At 45.3% G+C, this 19,690-nt stretch overlaps 1 protein-coding gene across 1 annotated transcript in view; it reads right to left on the bottom strand.

Annotated features, from left to right (window-relative positions):
* The window catches only part of LOC137434524 (pre-mRNA-processing factor 40 homolog A), a gene marked incomplete in the record, with an annotated part of 142,717 nt that overhangs the window by 108,642 nt on the left and 14,385 nt on the right, over positions 1 to 19,690 (bottom strand). Inside the window, 6 exon segments of the mRNA XM_078772825.1 lie at positions 2,508 to 2,535; positions 2,675 to 2,795; positions 7,246 to 7,356; positions 7,615 to 7,695; positions 7,788 to 7,810; positions 7,942 to 7,972. Coding sequence (XP_078628951.1) covers positions 2,508 to 2,535; positions 2,675 to 2,795; positions 7,246 to 7,356; positions 7,615 to 7,695; positions 7,788 to 7,810; positions 7,942 to 7,972 — 395 coding nt within the window.

The following is a 19,690-nucleotide window of genomic DNA, read 5'->3' on the forward strand; positions in this document are numbered from 1 at the left end:
TTACGCACCAAAAATAAAGGTCGGATACTTTTTGAACACAGTGTTATATACTAGAATATATATCAACATATACACTGTAATATATTTCATATATATACTAGAATATATTTCATATATACTAGAATATCTCTTCGCTGATGGGAATACGAATATTTGTGTAATTGCAAATAAAATAAAATTATAAACAGATTTTGTGAATGGGAAAAATACATTTAGGCGGCGTATAGATACTGGCCTAGCTGTACACTCAGTGAGCGAGAAGATTGTTAATGGGATATTAATCACAACCTTTTTAGATGAATTGCGAATAATATACAACAGCACACCAAGAGGAAGATCAAAATAAAAATAATTTTCACCTCCCACTTTTTTTTTCCTTTTGATCAAACAGTCTGGGGTACGTATTAGGCACCGGTCATGGTAGGAAATAAACTCTTAGGTCTCTTCATCCCTGCCTTTGTGCAAATGCTAAAAAAAAGAAAAGAAAAAAACCCCAAAATAAAACGGGCTTTCAATTTCCTCGGCATAGCTGTGATGGCTAATCTATGGAACGAGGAAGAACAAAAAAGGTTTCCTGGAAGATCCTGCCCTCCCATTCAGGGATTATCGGCATTGCAAGTTGGCGTTTGCAGTTTCACCACATGTTTGACAGTCCTCAACCGGAGCATACTCCCAAACCTCACTTAAATAGTGATGGGTAAAGAGGGAGGGGAGGTGGGGGAGGGGGGATAAGCACCAGTGCCAGACGAGTGAGAATGATTGCAGTCAGCAGTGTCCCGCACTTGCATTTCTCATCATCATTCCGATACTGGGATTGCATGCATGCAACTATTTGAGGTCAAGCGAGATCACCGCTGCTCTCCAAATATATTTGTCTATTTATAACTAGACCTCAAGTTTTATAGAATTTCACTCTGTAAATTCTGTATTAAGCAGCAAAATGGATGAAGCAAAAAAAAAAAGAGAACAGGGATTTAGCATTGACAGCTAACCCCAATTAACAGGCCATTAATTTTGAGCTCTGTCAGCCTCATCGTCCACGTAGAAAAGGTAGTCCAGTTTCTATGGCAAGTGGTTGTCGGCATGACTTCTGTGAACATAATCAGCAAATCCATAGAACGAAGAATAAAAAGTCCTTTTCAATAGGTTACATGTTTTCGTTCACAAAATTATAATTATCTGCTGTCTTCGTCATCTCAGTTGCTACCCATCATCATGATTTTCAGCACACGAAACACCCGGGTGCAGGTTAACAACACTAAAGAATAAATAGCCTCGAAAGTTAATCTAAAAATATTACTGTGTGCTTGTTTGATAGAAAACTGGACTACCTCGCAAAAAGCAAACATACATGTCAAATTTTAAAAACCCTTGTACATAAAAATTAACTCTGTCACAAAAACAACAAAAAAAGCCCATTGTCAGCAAAGAAAAACATTGGGGCAACACCCCTGGTGGAATAAACAGTATACTGCACTGACTAAAGGTATTTTAAACCAATTTCAATGCTTGCTAGAAGACAGGGCAGCATGTAGAATCATACTAACATAGTCACAAGACTTTAAACAAACAAACAAAAAAAATACCTATTTTGGGGGACCTACCCTACCCCCCATTCTAACCCCATGTACCTCCTCAGACCCCAATTTTTCCAATGCCTTGAACAAACATTGGTACAACATGGGTGATGAAGGTTGTGGTTAAGTTTCATCAGAATTGCATGTGTAGTTTCTGAGAAAAAAGCAAACACCGATTTGGGGGGGGGGGGGGGCAACTCCCCTCCCCCCCCCCCCCCCCATTGACCCCGAAAGGGGCAGATTTTTTTAATGCCGTGACAAACTTTGGTACATCACAGGTGGTGAAGGTTTTGGTGAAGTTTCATCGAAATCGTGTGTGTAGTTTCAGAGAAGAAAGCAAATAGCTATTTTAGGGGGGTCAAACCTGGACCCACTTTGATCCCCCATAGACCCCCAAAGGGGCAGATTTTTTTTTTTTTATGCCGTGAACAAACTTTGGTACATCACAAGTGGTGAAGGTTGTGGTAAAGTTTCATCGAAATAGTGTGTGTAGTTTCAGAGGAAAAAGCAAACTCCTATTTTGGGGGATGGGGGGGGGGGGTCAAACCTGGATCCACTTTGACCCCCAGTAGACGCCCTTAGACCCGAAATTTTTTTAATGCCGTGAACAAACTTTAATCACAACACAACACATATCATTTGTGCCAAAGTTGGTCGCAATCCCATCAGCGGTTTCAGACAAGAAGTTTCAAGTGTTTACGGACTGACAGACTGACAACGCGCCATCACATAAGCTCCCCTGAACATCTTCCAGGTGAGCTAAAAATCATTACAATCATCAAGTTTAAATTTGAAATTACATCAAAGGAAGAAAAGGGACAATATTAGGATTTGACAAAGGATAATCTTTCCAAAGAAAAAAGGTCACAACAATCAATGAGTGAACAAAAGAGATCCCAACAAAATCAAAATGCACCCAACACTACTTACTCCGATTCTTCATTCGCTTTAATCCGAGCTGCAAATGCAAATAAACAAGCAATCAGGAAAGCAGCCTAATATCATTATAAACATCATTAGAAAGCATGAAATATGAACAAAACAAAGATGCAGAAATATACAACCTTGTGGACAGCCATTACAAATACACCCAATACCTTCAAGATCCTCCAGATCCTTGGGTTTGACCCAGCGAGACTCCTTGGTCTGCGAGTTATAATAGTATGGTTTGCCACTATCAGACTTGTATTCTTTCCATGGGCAGGATGATACCAACAGCTGTGACATCAAAGGGAAACAAGAGGATGGGTGTTTCATGTGAATTTCAGGATGACATAAAGATGGTGCCCCTCCCTCCACCCTCCCCAACATATCCATCAAAAAATCTTTCATTCATAGATAATTGTAAATCCGCCATCCTTCCAAATGGGTTCAACGAAACACAGCTCAAACTAGAGTTCATAGAACACCATACCCCATTAAATGTCCACATTTATAATTCAAATGAAAAAAATTATGGTTTTAAAAGTAGTATACAAATAAATTACGAAAGTTTAACGCATTACACAACAGTATTGCTACAGTCTTACACAACAGTATTGAAATAAAAGAGACTTTAACTGTCATATAAAAAATCCAGAATTTTACTGCTGTATATGTTGTGTCGTTATGGATGTAGACAAGCTCGGCGAACACAAACAGTGCATTTTCACCATTGTATGTAAAACGTAACATCAGTTCTTAGTGCCTGTTTGTGTCCTTTATGACATCCTTAAAAGCAAGTTTCCTATTTGGAATGATTTTCAATCTTGTTTGACTGCCGAACAGGCAGAGAAAAAAAACAAAACAAGAGAAATCAGAGCTTGCAGACCCTCGCCAGGACGTGTTTTTAGTGGTTTTAAGGCTTTTGTGTTTTAAAAAATGGCGGCAAAACCAACCGATTGCACCATCATTTTTTTTTCTCCACCAATTTCTCCGTAGATGAACCACCTTTTAAGGCCATTTTTCCCTGCAGAGCAGGGGTTGGCCTTTTTTTGGGCACCGTGGTCCCCTTTTTGAAGCAATGTTTTATGGCCGGATGCCCTTCCAGCCGCCAACCCTGTTAGTCGCATCTTGCGACATGCAGGGAATTACCAGTGAACTGGTACTCAATTTGCCGACATCAGAAGGATGACAGGCTGAGTCAACCCCCCTGGCATTAATTCAGCAATCGACCGGAATTCAAACCCAGAATTCTAGGATCCCAAGCTGGCACCCTAAAATTTCTCCACAGATGATGCTCATGAAATTTCATCTTTATCAGATGAAGTTTTGTAGTTGTCGAATTATGACGTCATAATGGAGGAACATATGACATCTTTATTAACATATGTTATTCCCCATGGAGAGGACTTTACAATGAGCCATGTCTCTTCTTTTTTTTTTTTCGACGCAGCGCTTTCGGAGATATAGAGGTGCAACGTTTTTCGTTTTTCCAAGATGATGCCCTTACCACGTGACCTATGACATCATAATTATCATTAAATAATTCTGCAGGAGGAGGTAGGTGCACCTATGGTGAAAAATTCCTGTCAATCGGACCAACGGTTGCAGGGAAAACTAGAACGGCCCTTGGTAGAGCGCATACCTCCGAGACTACGGAATACTCGACAGCCACTACATTTCATGATTATTGTGTGGCCATTGGCAACTCAAGGGTGGGCCATTATGATGTTTGTTTCTTCCCCTCCACTGCCAAACTCTGGAACTCTTTACCTTCAGATGTCTTTCCAAACACTTGTGATCTTCCCCTTTTCAAAAAGCAGATTTTCTGCTTTCTCAAAAACTCTTAGACTATTCTCTCCTTCTTTACTTTTCTATCAATGCAGCTCTTTTATTTAGGACTGGCTTCGATGAGGACGACATAGTCCGTGCCTGGAGCTTTCTACATTAAAAAAAAGGTTGAGCAGTTTCTGTTTTGTATCCCACTTATTGGCCAGATGTGGATTCAGACTTGAACAGTGATTTTTTTTTTTTTTTACATTCCACAACTTTTTAGAATATCATGTTGTGTATCGCTTTCGCCCGATCTCTCAATGGTGAAGAATCACTGAAAAAATGAAACAATTCTCGCATCCTAATCCATATTCAGATCTTAACCAAAATCGAATCTATTTGTCCTTGTCACACACCCAACCTGTCCACTGAGTTCGTCAAAGTCCGTCCATAACTTTTTTAAATATCAGGTTATATATCAGTTTTAGCCCGATCTATCAATGGTGAAGCATCACTTAGAAAAATTAAATAATTCTCATATCCGAATCCATTTTCAGATATTCACCAAAATGGAATCGATTAGTCCTTGTCACACACACAACCTGTCTACCAAGGTTCGTCCAAATCCGTCGATAACTTTTTGCGATAACCTGCTATATGTCGTTTTTGACTCTATTTCCCAATGGTGAAGGATCACTTTAAAAATTCTAATAACCGGATCCGGATCCAGATCTTCACCAAAATCTAATCATGTCATTCTTGTGACATACCCAACGCCAAATTTTGCCCGAATCCGTCCACAACTTTGAGATATCTTGTTCACAAACAGACAAACAAGAAGACGTCATGCAGAGCACGATACTTGCAAAATCCCCCCCCCCACCCTCCAAAGGTTTCCATTGATACAGCAAATTGTCCATTTCATCAAGATCAAAATTGACGATCTTGATCAAAGCTCGGGTCAATAGGATGAAAAGAGACGATTTTACAGATGAAAATTGATGATTTTAGAAGATTTTAGAAGACCTAAAGTTGACCTTTGACCTTTTGACCTCAAAAATAGTTTATTTCCCAATTCACTGAGGCACTATGCAAATGCTGTTAAATTTTGAAGTCAATCGGATGAAAATTGAAGATTTTTCAAAAGAAAAAATTAATGATTTTGGAATTTGACCTTGAGCCGACCTTTGACCTTTTGACCTCAAAAAAGTTTGTTTACGAATTCAATGAGGCAATATGCAAATGCTGTTATATTTTCAAGTCGATCGGATGCAAATTGGCGGTTTTTCAGACTAAAATTGATGATTTTGGAAGTTTGACCTTTGACCTCTTGACCTCAAAAATAGTTGGTTTCCCAATTTAGTGAGGCACTATACAAATGCTGTTCAATTTTCAAGTCAATTAGACGAAAATTGATGGGTTTTCAGATGAAAATTCATGATTTCGGAAGTTTGACCTCGAGAGGACCTTTAACCTATTGTCCTAAAAAAGTTGGTTTTCGGATTTAGTGACTCGATGTGCAAATGCTGTTCAATTTACAAGTCAATCAGATAAAAAATTGATGGTTTTTCAGATGAAAATTTATGATCTTGGTAGTTTCACTTCGAGTTGACCTTTGACCTTTTGACCTAAAAAGAGTTTTCCAATTTAGTGACACTATACAAATGCTGTTCAATTTTCAAATCAATCAGATTTAAAATGGCGATTTTAGAAATTTGACCTCCAGATGACCTTTGACCTCAAAATCAATTGGATTCTCAATTGTGATGACCCCTACAACTTCGTGAAGTTTCGTGACCTTTGGTTTAGAATTGTGACCTGTAGAGCGGTGACAGACAGACAGAATAACAAACGCAACCGACCAATATACTTGAAAAATCTTCGATTTTGCAAGTAACAAGAAGACGTCATGCAGAGCACGATACTTGCAAAATCCACCCCCAAACAGAATAGCAAATAGTTGACCTTAAAAACAGTTCGTTTCACAATTTGTGACAATATGCAAATGCTGTTCAATTTTCAAGTCAATCAGATTTAAAATGGTGATTTTAGAAATTTGACCTCCAGATGACCTTTGACCTCAAAATCAATAGGCTTCTCAATTGTGACGACCTCTACAACTTGGTGAAGTTTCACGACGATCAGTTTAGAATTGTGACCTGTGGGACGGTGACAAACAAACAAACAGACAAACAGACAAACAGAATAGCAAACGCAACCGACCAATATACTAGAAAAGTCTTCACTTTTGCAAGCAACAAACAGACAGACTGTTTTGACAGACTGACAGACAGACAAACAGACAGGGGTGAAAACATAACTGCCATCCACCTTCGGTCGTGGAGGTAAAAACTTCATCTTGATTGGATGAAGTTTTGTACTTGTCGAATTACGACGTCATAATGGAGGAACCTAAGACATAATCATCAACATATGTTATTCCCCATGGAGAGTTCTTTACAATGAGCCATGTCTCATTTTTTTCTATGCAGATCTTTCGGAGATAGAGGTGCAAAGTTTTGAAAAGAAAATTGCAAAGAAAATCATATTTATTCTGTGCGAACAAACAGACAGACAGACAGACAAACGGACTCAAATGCAATACCCTCTCCTCCGACGAGGATAAATATCTCACTCCTTTCTGCGCATGCGCAATCGGGCCAAATTCCAAGCCAAAGTACTGTTAAACTATAGGTTAGCTTTCTGATTCGTGTTCAAAATAAACATTCAATTTAAATAAGATGTTCCTCGACCATAAACGGATGTTTGTAGAAAGGACAGACAGACAGAAGTGAACCAAATGCTTAACCCCGCCTTTCGCTCCACGTGCATGGGGTCATAAATCAAAACTTAATCACCATTTCTTACAAAGTTGATGAAAATTTTCTACCCTTGCTTCTTCCAAAAATAAAGTAATTCATGAAAAAAGGGTTAAAGGGAAAAAAAGATTCAGGAACTCTTTTGTTTTGCCTACCTCAGCATGTGTCTTCAACTCTGCAGGCTTTTCCCACGTTGATTGCTTTGTTTCACCGTTATAATAGTAAGTGCGGCCATCCGGTGCCTTGTGTTCGGTCCACATCGATTTCTATCATGCACATACAAATGACAGCTTAGCCACAGAACACAGGACTTTACTCAAATGAACAGAATCAAAAGCCATGTTTATGAGCCTGGGAAGGATTGCACAAAAGCAAGCAAACCATAATCCCTTCGTTAGTGTGGTGGGGTATGTCAAACCCCTGGTTATGTTACCAACCATGTCCAAAGCACTGCCACACTAACAGAGGGTTAACAGTCCATTGCTGTTGGAGGCAAAGATAATAACACTAATTAATTGGGCTACCTTTTTCAGAGTGTCTTGTTGTGCTGGAGAGCTGCCAGCGGAACCCGAATGCTGCACACTCACGAGAGCAGGGTTCATAATCTGTGGAAAGCCAGACACACAATATATTATTAGTGTGACCAAAAAAAAAAAAAAAGACATCTTCAAAAATTGCAGGTAAGAAAAGTTCGTACCTGTGGAGGTATTGCATTTTGATCTGAGGATAGAAAAAAAAACAAAAAAAAAAACAAGCACGTGTTAATCATGCAATCACATTTGTCACTGGTGGACTTGCCAAATACAAGCAGTTCCAATAAATAAATTAATAGATAAGCGAAAAAGACTCACTTCCTGGGACATCTAGTCCAGGTGTGGGACCCTGGAAAATAAAGGTGACAAATAAGAGAACGGAACAGTGAAAAGATAGTCGGTTTAATGTATGAAAAGGAAACGCTTAAGATGGCAAAGGTGATTTTGTGGAGAGAGGAAAATAGCAAGGGTATAAAAGGAGGGGTAGACAGAATAGAAAAAAAAAGATAGAAGGGCAAAATAAGCAAGTCTTGGATTGAAATCCAGAGAATGCCTGAGGTTCCTGGAAAGTAGTCATAGGCAAACCAATCACAGCCAGGGCCTACCACCTTATACTCAGCTCAACTTAGGGTAGGCACTAAATTGCAAACAGTAAGCAGCATTAGGTTATGGGGATGTTTTTCATCAGCAGAACTGGGGTACTTGTCAGGATAGAAAAGAAAATGGATGGAGCAAAATACAGAAAAATCCTAGAGGAAAACCTGCTGCCCTCTGCAAGAAAGCTGAAATTGGGACAGAGGTTCACCTTTCAGCATTTCAGCATGACAACGACCCGAAGCACACAGCCAAAGCTACACTGGAGTGGCTACGAAGGAGCAAAGAGATCGAGTCAGATTCAGAAAGTCCTTGAGTGACCCAGTCAGAGCCCTGGCTTAAGTCCAATCGAAAATCTTATGGCATGACTTGAAGATTGCTGTCCATCAATGCTCCACTCCCCACACAACTTGACTGAGCTTGAACAGTTTTATACAGAAAAATGGGCAAATATTGCCCGATCAAGGTGTGCAAAGTTGGTACAGACCTATCCCAACAGACTCACAGCTACAATTGCTGTCAAAGCAGCTTCCACCAAGTATCAACTCAAGGGGGTGGACACTTATCCAGCTAAGATATTCTAGTTTTGTATTTTTAATTAATTTTCTGAAATTTGTAGAATTTGTTTTTCAATTAGTTGTGGGTTATGACATGTAAATAAAGGTGGAAAAAGTTTGATTTAATGTAATTTTATTCCAGGTTGGGGGACCATGAAAATTTGTGAAAATGAAAATTTGAATTTTGAATTTGAAAAAATGAAAAATTTGAATGGGGGTGTGGACTAATATATATTGTTGCGGTTTTGTGAATAAAGGATGACCCCCCCTCGTAGGTAGTCGCACCACAACATGTCGCCTCGCTTTAGTTCAGTTATTTCTTATTAAATGTAAGCGTAGTCTCCTTTCCTGTGTTAGTTTGCGTTGAGCAGGCCAGTGAGTTAGGTGTTCTTTTGGGCTGGAATGCCACGTGCTAGGCCTGGAACAAGTCTGGCAAGGTCGAAGGGAGGAGCTGCAGCAGGGAGTGGCCGGTAAGCAGCGAGCAGCCAATAGGAGCTAGAGGGGAGTGGCTCACAACGGCGGTGAGAGGAGGGGCTTGGAACATTTGGGTAGGACCGGGGAGGGGCTATATAAAACCCTGCCCGAGCCCACCGCGCCAGAACGAGAGAGAGTCGCCCAGCCCCTGAGCAGAGTCTGTCAGTCACCCAAGGTTCATGGTTGGTTCATGGTGATTGAGCACTAGCAGTGAGAAAGACATTGTCACAACACGAGAAAAATGCCTTGCTTGTTATAGTCGCTGTACACGAACTCTCCCCGTGCCCTGCTGCTGTATTAATCGCGCTTGTGGAGACGATCGAGTCCGGGCCACAGACGCGCGATCTCCTTGCCTGCGCTCCCAGCACACGTGCCGTGAACAACCGAGGGCCACGCCGGGCGAGCTGTCCGGAACGAACGGCGCCAGGACGCGTGAGGAGCGCGAACTGTCCTTCCCTCTTTTCCCTGTGTGAGTGAGTGGGCCCTTTGTCTGGGCGGGGATAAGTTAAGACTGCTTAAGCCTGCTCTGTGTCTCTTCGCCCTGCACATTGTAAATAAACCTGTTCTTCCTTCTATTTGATCGTCCCCGTCAGTTCCATCTATTCGCCAAGCATCGCACGAATAAAACCGCTCGAATCGGGTTCAATAAAAGTAACGGCACGAGTCACGTGATAGGCAAACTGCTCGGCGTACTCGATTAGCGTGGCTTGTGCGAGGTCCGGTCCCCGCCTTCGTGGCAGCGTGGGTACCAAAGGTACGTGTGGAATCGACCCGATACCCTTTCCCACGCTCGCTGCGGGAGTGGTGACTCGGCCTCGTGGACATGAAGGCCCGAGGGGGAAAAGGGGGTTCATATATATTGTTACGGATTTCGGAGCACGGCACTCCCCTTACCGAGGGTGGGTTAATCCCCTCGTCTATTAAGCTGGCCGTCTCCGGTCCTGGAGCTACGACGTCACTTCCGGTCAGCGCTGAATAGGGTGGTAGGCCAATTGTTCCTATTACCTAATTACCAGCGCCTTCCGGTAAGCAAGGAAATGAGCCCCGCCCGAGCCGGGGACAAGATGGAAGATTGCCGAGCGGTTTAGCAACCCGCAGTTCGAGCCGTTAACAAAGGGACTAAACCCATTTATAGCGGTTGGCCCAAATCGTGCCACAGGTACTCAATGGGGAAAAGACTAAGACGATCGGACGAGAGGAAGCAAAGAATACGAAGGGTAAAGGAAGAACAAATATGATTTATTACTATCTACAAGAGGAAACGAAAGAAGGGAATATACAAGGAGAGGAAATAAAAGGACATAGGGCAACCTTAGACACTTATATAACACGCCCCTGGACAATACAGACAGACTTACACAAATAGGGAATGGCAGGAAGGAATGGCTGGAAGGGGGAGAAGGTCCAAGCAGGTGGCAGGGCAGGAAGGTCCGAGCAGATGGCAAAGCGTCGAGGTCCGCTCCAGGTCGCGCTCCGGTCCACCTCCGGGCTTGAGGCGAAACCCGGCGTCAGCTGCACGTATCGGTTTCACGCGGTCGGATAATGCGAATATATTGCGGTATTGTCGCCGTCAACGGACCCACTCTCCTGCCTTACGACTCGTCGTGTTCATCTGCTGCCTCTCTCTCTCTCTCTGCCGTTCAGCTCCGTGAAAAGGCTTTGCGTTCGCGCTTTTATTGGAAGCTTCGCGTATTAAGCCGCGTCCGCTTTGCTCCGCCTACCCGTGAACATGCCTCGGCCCAGATTGGTCACAAGGGTTCACTCGTACCTCCCCTCGTGATGCGTCGATGGGGCCATTCCTGTGTTCCTGGCCGCTCCTCCCTTTTCCTCCCACTCTGACCGCGTGCGTAATGGCAGCTTGGGGCCAGCGAACAAACCAAAAGGGCAGCTAACGCTGCAATACAGCTACTGGCACTTTGAAGAGAGAGATGATTGGGGATAATTGAAGGGGGCTATCTTATTTGATTAATACAACGCAGATTCAACTATTGGAAACAGATCCTTAACTGAAACACATACTAATGAAATAACTAAAGAATAATCTATTGTGTCCTACATGCAGCAATATGACCTAACTAGGGTGCGACCTTTACAAAGGGGGATATTTACAAGAATTATTATTTTACAAAGTGAAGGTTCTAAAAACCGTAACACAGCACCCGTCTCTCCTCCAGGGCCGTCCCGGCCCGAAAAACTTTAACTTAATGTGACACTCAGGTGTAGTAACCCTCTACTATTAACCTTACCCTGAGTGCGCCAGTTTTAAAACAATTAAGTATGTCACGCCTGCTGCGTTGCATTCTATCTAACAGATTCACGCCCACAGGATAACCGAATCAAGGAATCGATTCTCAAAACTACACATTGACGGTGGGGAGCATTATTTACAAGGACACTATTTGGTATTTACAAACGCGAACCCAGGACCTGTCTTTTGGGAAACAAAAGCAGAGTTTTTGAGAAGAGGAAAGGCATACACTGCACTGCACCGATACCACCAGCACCAATAAACACCAAAAGCACCAAAATGCACAGTCAGCACCATCCAGTGCACATTTGAACAATAAACAATAATCATGGCGTCCGACGTCTCCTCTTCGGTGCTGGGCCGATGTTCCTGGACGACTTCTTGATGTTCTGTGCTTGCGGCCTATTTGATAATAATAAGGCGGCACAAAACGTGTCCATTCCTTTAATTATGGCCAGCAGGGGCCAACTAAGGTGGCCCACCTGCATGGCTTAGGTTCCACCTCAACCGTAGTCCGCAAGCAAGATTCCCAGCAGTGATGCCAGGCCCCAAAACATGGGGTCCATAAGTGTGGTGCTCGGCCACAGACCTATGGTCCATATGGTGGTGCTCGGCCACAACAACGTGCGGTCCATAAGTGTGGTACCGGTCCAGGCAGGCAGCAGCGAGTGTGCGGGCACACAACTGCGGCGCCTGCATGCTTTCCCCTCAGTGCCCAGAGAGCACGGTCCATAGGTGGGGAAGGAAGACAAAGCAGAGTTAGCGGGGTGCAAGGGCGCAAGGGTACACATCAATACAAGGTAATGCAGAGGTGAGGTGCGCAGGAGAGCGAGCGGAGAAAGCTCGTCCCAACCGTACGTCCCCCCCTAACCCCCCCGTCACCTAATCTACCCTCGCCCTTACCCCATATTTACACAATTTTACAAATCCGTCGCTATCGTCTTGTCTTCCCCATATCTCCCCTAATTCCAAATTCATCAACAATCCCAATACCAAATTTGCCATAAATCAATTTATCACCAATCCCTCCTAAGGAGGAAGAGAAGGAATCACAAGCACAATGTCACCCCCACGTCATGATGCGTCTTACATACCAAACATTGCAAAAAAAAAACGGTGGTGTGGAGTCCTGTCACCTTGGTGAGTGGATGCGGATGGTGCGAAGAGATTCCAATCCTAACTATACTCTAAATGACATTAACACACTTACTCGACCCGGGGTCTTTCCCTGCCAAACCATTGGCCATCTTACACTATCTGGTTCTAAGAACCGAACTCCCATTGACCAAACTGTGGTGCTCATCAATTTGGGGTCTCACTCCCCCGATTCTACTCCCTGTGCCCTCGCACAATTTCCGGGCTGGGTCGTGTGGCGCTCCCAGCAGGTCCGCTCACCTGTACACCTCCACCACTGTAGTTGCCTCCCGAGCTTACCTGCTCCTTACCCTAACCTACCTGGGGAAGGCCCTCTGGCGCTCTCACCCCCTACCGCCCTCTCTGGCGTCGGGCTACCCGGGTCCGTCCTCCGGATCCTCGGGCCCCATTGAACAACTCTACTGGCTCCCAGAGCCTACCTGCGGCCTCACCTGGCCGACATACTAACAGTGGCGGAGTGCCCATTCAATTACACTCACTAACAGGCAACACGCCCAGCCAATTGACTCCACTAATGCACCCAACACATCACTTCCGTGCAACTACTCGCACCACAGATGCCAATATAAAACCACAATTTACCTACTCCCTCTACCTACTTTTAAACTACCCTCCCCGGGTATTCGTGAGGGGGGTCCATCTTCCCCATCCACTCCTTTCGCACCAACCACTCCACTCCACGTATTCCACTCTACTCACTCCACACCATCCATTCCATACTCCATGTATTCCATACCAGCTATACTTCACTTGCACACCTGTGGCCACACACCTGGTGTCACCTGCACACCTGGTGGCACTTGCACCCTCCTTCCCTCCAGGACCATTCACTCAATACAACGCACAATCACACCTTTCACAAGACTCTGCTCAAACACTTCCTGCACACACACTGCATCATCTGATCTAACTACTCCCTTCTAAGATTTGTGCTTCCCAGTCGCCCCTTATACTATTGCACTCCCTCGTCATTATAATCCACTAATCTGCTACGTCCCCTCCTACAGGTATCATGTCGCTACTTAAATCTAAAGTTACCTACAGTGGGGAGAACAAGTATTTGATACACTGCCGATGTTGCAGGTTTTCCCACTTACAAAGCACGTAAAGGTCTGTAATTTTTATCATAGGTACACTTCAACTGTGAAAGACGGAATCTAAAACAAAAATCCTGAAAATCACATTGTATGATTTTTAAGTAACTAGGGCATGCCCGTACTATATATATGCCCGTACTATATATCTATCTAAAATTATATCCCCCCCCCTCTATTTACATGAAATGGTTTGGTCCATTCGCAACGCCAAAGCGAACGGCGAACGGCTTGCGAGTACAGTGACAATCCCCCCCCTCTATTTACATGAAATGGTTTCGTCCATTCGCAACGACCACAGAACCCCCCCCTCTATTTACATGGAATGGTTTGGTCCATTCGCAACGCCGGCACACGCGATCGTTCGCTGCTCTCTGATTGGTTGAATCGTTTTTTGGACATAGCTCGGTAACTACTTGTCCGATTAATATGAAACCTTGAAAAGGCACATCCTCGGGTCCCCAGCAATATACCTGGCAAGTTAAAAGTATATCGGACCCGTGGTTGTCGAGAAACAGCGGTCACAGACAGACAAACGTACAAACGTACAAACGTACAGAGATTACTGGAATTATAGATAGATTAATTTGCATTTTATTGCATGAAATAAGTATTTGATCACCTACCAACCAGTAAGAATTCCGGCTCTCACAGACCTGTTAGTTTTTTCTTTAAGAAGCCCTCCCATTCTCCACTCATTACCTGTATTAACTGCACCTGTTTGAACTCGTTATCTGCATAAAAGACGTCTCCAGACCGTCTCTGACCACAAAGACCGCAAAGACCGACCGCAAAGCCGTCTCCAGACCTGTCCACACTCAATCAGACTCCAACCTCTCCACAATGGGCAAGACCAGAGAGCTGTCTAAGGACATCAGGGGCAAATTTGTAGACTTGCACAAGGCTGGGATGGGCTACAGGACAATAGGCAAGCAGCTTGGTGAGAAGGCAACAACTGTTGGCGCAATTATTAGAAAATGGAAGAAGTTCAGGATGACAGTCAATCTCCCTCGGTCTGGGGCTCCATGCAAGATCTCACCTCGTGGAGCCTCAATGATCATGAGAAAGGTGAGGGATCAGCCCAGCACTACACGGCAGGACCTGGTCAATGACCTGAAGAGAGCTGGGACCACAGTATCAAAGAAAACCATAAGTAACACACTACGCCGTCATGGATTAAAATCCTGCAGCGCACGCAAGGTCCCTCTGCTCAAGCCAGCGCATGTCCAGGCCCGTCTGAAGTTTGCCAATGACCATCTGGATGATCCAGAGGAGGAATGGGAGAAGGTCATGTGGTCTGATGAGACCAAAATAGAGCTTTTTGGTTTAAACTCCACTCGCCGTGTTTGGAGGAAGGAGAAGGATGAGTACAACCCCAAGAACACCATCCCAACCGTGAAGCATGGAGGTGGAAACATCATTCTTTGGGGATGCATTTCTGCAAAGGGGACAGGACGACTGCACCGTATTGAGGGGAGGATGGATGGGGCCATGTATCGCGAGATCTTGGCCAACAATCTCCTGCCCTCAATAAGAGCATTGAAGATGGGGCATGGCTGGGTCTTCCAGCATGACAACGACCCGAAACACACAGCCAGGGCAACTAAGGAGTGGCTCCGTAAGAAGCATCTCAAGGTCCTGGAGTGGCCTAGCCAGTCTCCAGACCTGAACCCAATAGAAAATCTTTGGAGGGAGCTGAAAGTCTGTGTTGCGCAGCGACAGCCCCGAAACCTGAAGGATCTGGTGAAGATCTGTATGGAGGAGTGGGCCAAAATCCCTGCTGCAGTGTGTGCAAACCTGGTTAAGAACTACAGGAAACGTCTGATCTCTGTAATTGCAAACAATGGTTTCTGTACCAAATATTAAGTTCTGTTTTTCTGATGTATCAAATACTTATTTCATGCAATAAAATGCAAATTAATTACTTAAAAATCATACAATGTGATTTTCAGGATTTTTGTTTTAGATTCCGTCTTTCACAGTTGAAGTGTACCTATGATAAAAATTACAGACCTTTACGTGCTTTGTAAGTGGGAAAACCTGCAACATCGGCAGTGTATCAAATACTTGTTCTCCCCACTGTATGGTCATTTCTAAATCCTATCAATTATCCTAACCCTCCCGGGCTAGTTTTCACAGCCCTACCCCATAAATCTAAAGCTCCTTTGCCCCCAGAGTGAGGGATGGTGCATTTACCACCCCCCGACACTGCGTATCAATTTTCAACCATCACTATTCCCAATTTCGAATCACTAGTAATTTCAAGCCAATTCCCGACCAATTCCAAACAATTACACTATCACTATCGCCATCACAGTCCATTAAACTTGAGCCCCTCGGTACGTCATTGCATTTTCATCACAGCTCGGCTTCGAAAAGCCGAGCGATGCATACGGGTGGTCTGTCTCCTGCAGGTTGGGTCCGTCCGGCATTCGGTTCAGGGGAGGAGGTTTCGTCGGGCCAAGGTTCAAAGCCCCATCCCTACGCAGGGCCTTGCGCTCCCAAGCGCGATGGCCCAGCCTTGCCCGGGTGGAGCTCCGCCACCACAAGGGGTCGCCGTTCCGACCCCTCCTACCTTCCCCCGAACCGGGCCGGCCGCTTTGCCCGGCAAAGCGCGGACTCGACCATGCGGGGCGGGGCCCGGCGCAAATCGTGCACAACGCTCCGAACAGGAGCGACGCGACACTGATCCCCGCCGGTTCCCGCAATACACAAAGCCCGGCACGGACCGAGGGCTCGCGTCGGCTAAACATCGGTCTGAACGCTGCCCCAGTCAACGTCGATGCCCTACTCGCATGCTCACATCCACACGCGACCCCTTTTACACTCTCCACACCCGGCGCTCCAACGCCGCTCGTACATCCCACACACTTTGTCACAGCACTCGCTCGTGCACACCCCTTTCTTACGCACTCTTACGCACCACTCCTCTCGTGCCCCTTCTCGCACTCATCCTACTCGCACACTCCATCGCACACCACTCTGTTACGTACTCGGTAACACTCACCACGGGTGTGCACTCCTGCACATACCCACTCACACGCTCCGATGTGCCCTCCCGCACACGCGCCACAACTAACTCATGTGTGCCTCCTCGCACCCGCTCCTCATCCATCTCACTCTCCGTGTCACTCTCATCCCACATACACTCCGACGTGCATTCGCTCTCGCACCCGGTATCACTGCCATACTCTAACACACTCACTCTCCGACGCACACTTTTTCCTCACAAGCGCGCCATTTCCACTCAAACCACTCACAAGGGACCCTCCACCAACGCCCGGGTGCTGTCTCGATCCCAAGCGCGCGGGAAACCCTCTCGCGCCAAACATTCTCCTGCAAAATCTCCGCGCACAATATACAGCCCAGCTCACCTGGGCGCTTCTTCCTCCTCGCTCCAACACCACCTGCAAATCTTTATAAGGATTAAGCACGGCATCAGGATGCGAGCACAGACTTTGGGCAATTTCCATTCCTTCCTGCCGCGAGTGCTTTTCTACGTCTGCGGTCTCTCCAATTCCAATTTCCACTACTATTTGTTCAGTTTCTTTGCCAATTTATTTTTCCTCGACGGCCGCCTGTTCTAAAAAAATAAAATTATCTACTTCGGCGGTCGCCGGCTTTCCCATACCCCGGGTCGCGATCTCTATACCCGTCCAGTTACCTGCGCCTTGCTCCAACTCGCTTCTCCCGCGCTCCTCGAGTCGCGCTACCTCGTCGTGCACAAATGCGCTTTTCCCGCTCGACCTGCGGTTAACCTCCCTTTCCAATTCTCTTGCGTCATACGTGACTTTGTCCCTCGCCAACCCCTCATTAATTGCTTTGGCTTGGCCATTCACGTCCTCCAATTCGCCCCCTAATTTGCCTTCTAGCCCCCCAATTTGGCTTCCCATATCATTCCTCAATTCATTTCTCAATCCCATATTCCCCATTAATATGGCTGCATGAATCTGCGCCATGAGGTCCTCCACATTCATTCCCCCGATTTGTGCAGCGGGCGCGGCTACCGCGGCCACGTGTGAGGCGCCGCCATCTTGTGCGCCAGCAAGCCCCTCTACCGCACCTTCTTCAACCTCCTCCTCAATCTCCCCCATCTCCTCCCTGGGGTCCAGGGTCGACTCTACCCCCTCTTCTATCTCCCCCACCGGCATCCGATCGCCTTGATCATCCATGGCAGGATTATAATTTGGATATTAAATAAAATTTCGGCCGCTCGTAATTTTGACCAAATTTTTCAGATGGTTTAAAAAAATTGGTCCGGGTCCAATCCCACTCCTGACACCAATTGTTACGGATCTCGGAGTACGGCACTCCCCTTACTGAAGGGGGGTTAATCCCCTCATCTATTAAGCTGGCCGTCTCCGGTCCTGGAGCTACGACGTCACTTCCGGTCAGCGCTAAATAGGGTGGTAGGCCAATTGTTCCTATTACCTAATTACCAGCGCCTTCCGGTAAGCGAGGAAATGAGCCCCGCCCGAGCCGTTGACAAGATGGAAGATTGCCGAGCGGTTTAGCAACCCGCAGCTCGAGCCGTTAACAAAGGGACTAAACCCAATTATAGCGGTTGGCCCAAATCGTGCCACAGGTACTCAATGGGGAAAAGACTAAGACGATCGGACAAGAGGAAGCAAAGAATACGAAGGGTAAAGGAAGAACAAATATGATTTATTACTATCTACAAGAGGAAATGAAAGAAGGGAATATACAAGGAGAGGAAATAAAAGGACATAGGACAACTTTAGACACACTTATATAACAAGCCCCTGGACAATACAGACAGACTTACACGAATAGGGAATGGCAGGAAGGAATGGCTGGAAGGGGGAGAAGGTCCAAGCAGATGGCAGGGCAGGAAGGTCCGGGCAGATGGCACAGCGTCGAGGTCTGCTCCAGGTCGCGCTCCGGTCCACGCTCCGGGCTTGAGGCGAAACCCGGCGGCAGCTGCACGTATCGGTTTCACGCGGTCGGACAATGCGAATATATTGCGGTATTGTTGCCGTCAACGGACCCACTCTCCTGCCTTACAACTCGTCGTGTTCATCTGCTGCCTCTCTATCTGCCGTTCAACTCCGTGAAAAGGCTTTGCGTTCGCGCTTTTATTGGAAGCTTCGCATATTAAGCCGCGTCCGCTTTGCTCCGCTTACCCGTGAACACGCCTCGGCCCGGATTGGTCACAAGGGTTCACTCGTACCTCCCCTCGTGATGCGTCGATGGGGCACACCTGTGTTCCTAGCCGCTCCTCCCTTTTCCTCCCACTCTGACCGCGTGCGTAATGGCGGCTTGGGGCCAGCAAACAAACCAAAAGGGCAGCGAACGCTGCAATACAGCTACTGGCACTTTGAAGAGAGAGAGATGATTGGGGATAATTGAAGAGGGCTATCTTATTTGATTAATACAACGCAGATTCAACTATTGGAAACAGATCCTTAACTGAAACACATACTAATGAAATAACTAAAGACGAATCTATGGTGTCCTACGTGTAGCAATATGACCTAACTAGGGTGCGACCTTTACAAAGGGGGATATTTACAAAAATTAATATTTTACAAAGTGAAAGTTCTAAAAACCGTAACAATATGCTGGTGGGTGAATGTGGCGTTCATCACGTTTCTGAGTTAAGTGTGATGCCGATCAGGAAGAAAAAGAAGCCGTACTACCAACTTCGTACACTTCAGGAATTGTTTGATTTATTTGTGTTCAAATGTCTGGTGATTGTTTTGTATTTATTTATGCAAATGTGTACTTGTATATAACTGTCATTAATTTAAAAAGGCTTAAGCAAGATCGAGCGATTTTTTTTTTTTTTAACTCCAAAAAAACAAACTTTTTGTTTCAATTTTTTTTTTTTTTTGCCTAAAACACTCCCAGGCACTCACTGATAAACCTCTGAAAGTTTGACGAAGATCCGTTCAGCCATCTGAGAAAAATGGAGACACACACAT

This window comes from Myxine glutinosa, chromosome 1 (genome assembly GCF_964187855.1).
Source record: "Myxine glutinosa chromosome 1, kmMyxGlut1.1, whole genome shotgun sequence".
Taxonomy (NCBI): domain Eukaryota; kingdom Metazoa; phylum Chordata; class Myxini; order Myxiniformes; family Myxinidae; genus Myxine; species Myxine glutinosa.